At 29.8% G+C, this 6,838-nt stretch overlaps 1 protein-coding gene across 1 annotated transcript in view; it reads left to right on the top strand.

Moving 5' to 3' along the window:
- Positions 1-6,838, top strand: part of Ascc3 (activating signal cointegrator 1 complex subunit 3) — a 382,010-nt gene that overhangs the window by 229,997 nt on the left and 145,175 nt on the right. The window contains exons 19-22 of the mRNA XM_004648215.3: positions 362-448; positions 1,371-1,547; positions 4,310-4,535; positions 5,954-6,108. Coding sequence (XP_004648272.1) covers positions 362-448; positions 1,371-1,547; positions 4,310-4,535; positions 5,954-6,108 — 645 coding nt within the window. The remainder of the gene's footprint in view (positions 1-361; positions 449-1,370; positions 1,548-4,309; positions 4,536-5,953; positions 6,109-6,838) is intronic.

Genomic DNA, 6,838 nt, shown 5'->3' on the forward strand with positions numbered 1-6,838 from the left:
TGATAGTCGATCAGCTTACAGTTAAGTGAATGTAATTTATTTCTATACACTCATCCTGAGACAAAGAAAAGAATGGTATGGAGGTCATTTTTTAGGCATCTAAAATAGATTTCATTAACACGTTGTTGAGTTTTTGCTTCTAAGTCTTCCTCAGCTAATTATATTGTAGGGTTGTTTTTCAGTCTTTCATAAATTTGGTACTATTATAAAGCAAAGACTTGGAATACTAGGACACAGCCATATCTCTGTATTGTCTAGGACTCAGTGTTCTTTAAGACTGTGTGATTTATAGTAATGTTTATATGTGGAAATATCTTTGTAAACTTTAAGTTCTAATCAAATATAACCCTTGCTTTGATAGACTTTTAATGAACTCTTTGATGCTCACAAAACAGAAGGAGACATTTTTGCTATAGTCTCCAAAGCTGAAGAATTTGATCAAATCAAGGTAAGATGACTTGAACTTTGAATCAAAGCACAGATACATTTATTGATTTATAAAAGCTTATAATTGTTATTTCTCATACATAAACAGTGATCTTCCATTGATTAGTAATACCTAGCATCTTAAATTATTGTATTTTATTATAGCTAACATTCTTCATAGTACGAATTAAGTAATTCAAATAAGTTTACTGTAGTGAAACTATGGAAGAATACATTATATACATTTTGCTTTATTTTAATATAAATTTCACTGAAGATAATAAAAAGTGCATGTGTGATTCTGACTTAGGTATGACTGTATCTGGCCCTATATTGTAATTTAATTTTAATAATAGTGAAAACTTTAAACTTTGAAGCAGTATTTTACAACTTTAAGCTCTGAATATATTATACCATATAAAAATATATAATAGTAATGAACACATTTGAAGATAATCAAGTTTGCCCTAATCCAGTTGGGCAGAGGTTGTATTCTGGTCAAATAAAAATGAAATCTCATCAGTTGAAGGATGGTGAGGTTAGATGGCTTAATTTTTATGGCATATCAAAATTTTATATGTCAATGGCAACTTTAATGTTAGTCATGAGTAATAAAATGTAATTCTATTAAACTTAAGATCATTTCATATTGTATGTTATAACTAGCTGTGGAAAAATTATTTTAGGTGTGAAAATAAAGTGTGTTGTACTAAATGGAAAGTTTTTAAAACATGCACTGTACTTGCAATATACTTGTCTTGCCTTGCAATATAAATGAACTTTTTTTATTTTAAAGAGGAAAAAAGTCATATTTTCAAAGCAAGATAATAACAGGTTACCAATGGTTAATAAATTGTGTATTGTTATCTTTACTCAGAGAACAAGATATATCAGCATAAAAATTTTTAATAAAACAGCCTAGGTATTACTATTAAAACTTCTAGGTCAGAGAAGAGGAAATAGAAGAATTAGATGCCTTATTAAACAATTTCTGTGAACTGTCAGCTCCTGGAGGTGTAGAAAATAGTTATGGGAAAATAAACATCTTACTTCAAACTTACATCAGCCGAGGAGAGATGGACAGTTTCTCCCTTATATCAGATTCTGCCTATGTTGCACAGGTAAGAGTCTTCCACCTTTCCCATTTTTCTTCTCTGTGCCTATCTTTAGGAATTAATCTGTGTTATACTGTGAATGTACAATGAATCAAACTACCATTTTATTTTAGAAACTGGTTCTTTTAATTTCTATATAGTCTGTGCTCATAAATCAGGACTGCAGTGAAATTTCGTGGCTGGTTTGCCCTGTGACAAATTTTTCTTTAAATAAAATTTAATATACCTCATGGTATACATCAATATGCTAGGTTTCTGGTTTTTTTTAAGTAATCTATATTGTTGATACTTAAAAATCAAAGATTGAAAGAAATTATTCCCCAAAACTACACATCATTTAGTTTCTAAATTTTTAAAAATGCTATGGTATGAAATGTTAGTATATTTATGTTTTTATATCTTATATGTCATAGATATAAATGTCATAGCATGTTTTATTATATTTATCTTTCAAATTAAAGGCTTCAATTTGAAGTACACATCTCTTAAACGTATATTTCAAGCATTTTGTTTTTTTATGGAGTAAATGCCTCCACTAAATGGAGAAATTAAAATTAATCTTATTTAAAATATGTAACTATTCTGCTGTTGCATTGTATTTGTACCTTTTTTCAAAGCATTAATATAAGAAAAGTGTGTTTGAGTTAATTAAATTGTTGTTAATGTCCAGGAATACTTGGCAATGCTTAGAAATAGCTGAGGACATAAAATAGTTACAATCATGAATTGAGATATAGCTAAACAGTTTCTATGCCTGCAGTAGTTCAATCAGTGCAACCAAGAAACCAAATGATAATTTCACAAATTATATAAAGAGAATATGGATGTTGTGAAAACATGTATTGCCAGAAGTCATTGTTTCTTTCCTTTGTTTAGTTTTTTTTCTTCTAAGAAGTAATTCAGTATTGTATTTTACACTTTCTAATGATTATATTGAAATAATTGATTCTTTAAATAAAAGATACATTTTAATCATCCTGGATAGGATAGCAACATTTCTACTTGATTGGAGATTGTCAAGATGATAGTAGAGATGACATGAGAATTGCCTTGCAATATGAATCTTCTAGGTTTCCATCATGATCAGTATCCAAAAAGTTAATTTAGATTAAAAACGTATCTCAGAACCTCCTGATTTTTCTTAGACAGCTATTATAGACTTTTCATCTTTGAACATATTAGATATAATAACTCAGTTATTGCTTTAAGTTTAAAATATCTTGTAACATTGTCTTAATTCCATAAGAACTCTTTCACATCCTTTTGTATGTCCTGAATTTGTCTTAGTATCTAAGTTAAATTCTTACCTCACCTCCACTAAGATCTTCAGGGTTTAGGCTCTCTAAAAGTTTATGTATTTCAGTCTTTCTTTCTCAATCTGTCATCATTCCCATCCACTTTATCATTACCAATTAAAATATCCTGTTTGTGTCTGGTTATAGGGGATTTCTCTTTCTACTTTTTTAGCTTTTAGAGAACAATTATAGTTTCTAAAATACAAAATATATCATACTTTCAAATATAATTGGATAAATTTACCTTAACAGTTTTTACAAGAACAAACCATATCAGGAAATTCTGCCTGATAGTTATAATAATGAAAATACTCATTTTATGTATGAGGTGGGACTTCATAAGACTTACATATGTGGTTCTTAATGAGCATAAGAACTGTCCTTGGACTTCTACCTACTATTTTTGTTTTTAAGCTTCTAAAGATATCAAAAATAAAAGTTCAAATTTGTCAGGAAAAGAAAAATACACAATTTCTATAAAATGTAAAGCAAAGATTTTAATTCTTATCTCACATTTTACCTTGTAATTTTATGCTAGATCGCCTCTACTGTTTGGAATTTTACTATTTATCATGTCCTGTAACATTGTCAGACTAATATTACTTCCAAATATAAATATCTATAGGTATTCAGTGATGTCTCTAAAATTCATAATGGTAAAATAACATCATCAATAACAATCTTTGGTTAATGATAAAAGAAAGGATGCAAGAAAATTGGAAATTAGCTATAGAGATACATTTTTAAAACATCCATTCAGTTTAACTACATATATATATTAATGAAGCTGTCTTCAGACCATTGAGTTCAGTGTCTTAAAATGAAGTTAGAATCATTTAGCTGTGGAACTGAATAAATGTTCTGATGCCAACTATCTCTATTACCATGGTCAAAAATTTAATATCTCAAGCTTTAGTTTCACTGTGAAATCACAATATCAATACCAATGAAATGTAGTTGTTGTAAAGATTAAATGAGATAATATGTGTAGTACTTGTTATGTTTCTTGTTTTATGGGCAGGTATTGACATGAGTAGCTGTGCTCATGGATACTTACTGTCACCCTTCTCTTGCTCATCCTTTCTAATTCTCAAAGTCTTCCTTACTTTTGGTCAGAACAGCCTTACAAATTTAATAGTTTCACATACTTAGAAGCACCTTCTCCTTTTGTATTTTGAATGCATGAACAGCCTCCTGCTGGTACCTTCTGTCTTTTCATGCTCCACTTCTGTTTAGCTGGTGTAAGCATAGAGTTTCTTAAGAACTTTGGAAAATGATATATGCATAAAAAGGTTCTGATTACTCTTTTGAGTGAATACTAAAGTTACATTCCTATTAGAAAAGATGTTGTCCCACAATTCAAAGATTCAGGTGACTTGCCCTTCTTTTGAGACTGAGTTAGAGTAATAAATTTATTGACAAATTTAAAACCACATTGACTCTAACCACCAGTCTGCCTCATTTGTTCTTCAGAATGCAGCTAGAATTGTCCGTGCTCTTTTTGAGATTGCTCTAAGGAAACGTTGGCCAACTATGACCTACAGGCTCCTGAATCTGAGCAAAGTCATTGACAAGAGGCTCTGGGGGTGGGCTAGCCCTTTGAGACAATTTTCAGTGTTACCACCACACATTCTAACAAGATTAGAAGAGAAAAACCTTACTGTGGATAAACTAAAAGACATGAGGAAAGATGAAATAGGTAAGAAGGAAACAAAAAAGTTTATATGTATTTTTCTGTATAAATTAAGTATTTTATTAAATATAAATATATTGTAAATTTTCTTATTACTCAAGATAAATTTTGACCGTAACTTTAAAGTGTCTAAACTTTAGCAAAAATCACTAAGTCCTCTAAGTTTTATTGGGTTATTTGACAGAATTAGCAATTAAAATAATTTATAGTCATGTCATTAAGTAATTTACCCAGAATCTTAGCCACAAATGATAACTTTCAATGGTGTTTGTTCTCATTTCACTTCTAAATATTTAATTGATTTAAAAGACTTTTGTTACGTGTATCAGCATTAATATAGTATAAATTTATATGAACATTAAGCTCTGTATTTTTCATAGATTTCTAAATTGTGTTAGTTATACAAATATATATCTTTAAACCCATTTAGTATCAGTATTACATAGTATATGGTGTTCTATTTTTGTTTCATATGATATTGAAAGGTTTTTCCTACATTATTTCCATGAACTTTTAACATTTTATTAGACAGCTGTATAAGGTAGTACTTCAGTTCTGAATGGGGTAGATATTACAAAAAGGGAAACAGACTGAAAACAACTAAGGAGAAGGATTACTGCTGGCAAAAAGCCCAAAGTTGTTAAGAGAGGCTGATGTGATTTGTGTGCTTTCAGAAGAAACTATTTCTTCTAAGATGAAATACAAGATAGAAATTTATCAATTAGCTGTGAGGAAAGATAAAGTACATATTGGGTTACATGTATTATATTTTTATAATGAAGATAAACTTTAGTTTCAATTTTACTAAAACTAGTTAATCACACTTATTTATATTTACATTTGCTTTATGATATTGATATGCCTGGTAGGTACTTCCATACATGTCTACTTTTTCAAGATCTTATTATTTATGAAAATATGTATAGTTAATTTTGTGTTAGCATCACCACATTTTATGTCTTATCTTTTTGTTTTCTGGAAATGGGTTAGGATGGGTGAGTTGAACTAAATTATACAGACATTTCCTATTAAAATAATGTAGCTCTGAAATGGAGCCTGAAAAAATTAATGACATAACAAAATACTAAATATTTCTATACTTTGTCAAAACTGCTGTGGAAACAAGTAGATCTGTATATAATAGTTAAACACTATCCAGTCTCGGTAATTTTACGAACTCTAGGTTCTTGAAAGAAGCTTGGTAGTGCATTTCAGAGCCATGAATTGTTAATTCAGGTTAACTATTACAAAATATTCAAACATGCTAGGTCAAGAATGTCAGCTGTTCTACATAGCAAATAATAAAACAAGTAATACAGTCACCTTCTCTGAAATGCCATTTGCAAGTCGAAGTATTCTGATTTTTTTTTTTTTTTTTTTTTTGTCTACCTGGACACATTTCTTCTTCATAATGTTCCTTCCAGGTCACATTTTGCATCACGTAAATATTGGACTGAAGGTCAAACAATGTGTTCATCAGATTCCTTCTGTTATGATGGAAGCATCCATTCAACCCATCACACGGACTGTCCTCCGAGTGACACTCACCGTCTACCCAGATTTCGCTTGGAATGATCAGGTGCAAATGGAAAAAACCTGCATCTTTCTTAAGCTAAAATTGCTGTATGATAGGTTCCAGTATACCTGTCTACTTCTGTTTCTAAGACATAGAAAATCCTGTGAAGTGAATGTAAAAGAATCATTAAAACATAGCAGTAGTATTTACTTTCATCCATAAGAAAAAGGTATACTGTTAATCATGTTTCAACCAGTGAGAATCCCTCAGGAATCGAAGAAACTTAAAATTTTAACAGTGAACAATATTTTAATGAATTCAACTCAAAAAGGAATGCACATGAATGCTCTTTTCCTTTGTTTTCTCTATTACCATTTTTACTAGTTATTTCAGCTTACCATATTCAAAGGAGCTATTTTCAGATCATGGTGTCACTCTGTCATTCTGTTTCTTTTTTTTTTTTTTCTTTCTTTTCAAAGTTTTATTGATAAACATATAGCAAGGAGACAGTTTCAAATCAAATCGAAAGTACAGTTTCAACAAATAATACACTGCATATATTCTTCTTAGTCGTTAATTGCTGTACAAGATGCAGACTTGTGATCCTATTTACAAACATCATTAGAAAAAATCATTCTTATATCTGTCCCAACCACTTTAAATACACAGATACAAAATGGACATTCATAGTTATACCCCATTTTTTTTAAGTTCCATTATTGAATATTATAGGTGTGTAAACTCAGCAAAATATTCTAAAAGAGTCCAGTAGCCCACAATAGCATTGAGTCTT

Source organism: Octodon degus, unplaced genomic scaffold, assembly GCF_000260255.1.
Source record: "Octodon degus isolate 3935 unplaced genomic scaffold, OctDeg1.0 scaffold00362, whole genome shotgun sequence".
NCBI lineage: Eukaryota > Metazoa > Chordata > Mammalia > Rodentia > Octodontidae > Octodon > Octodon degus.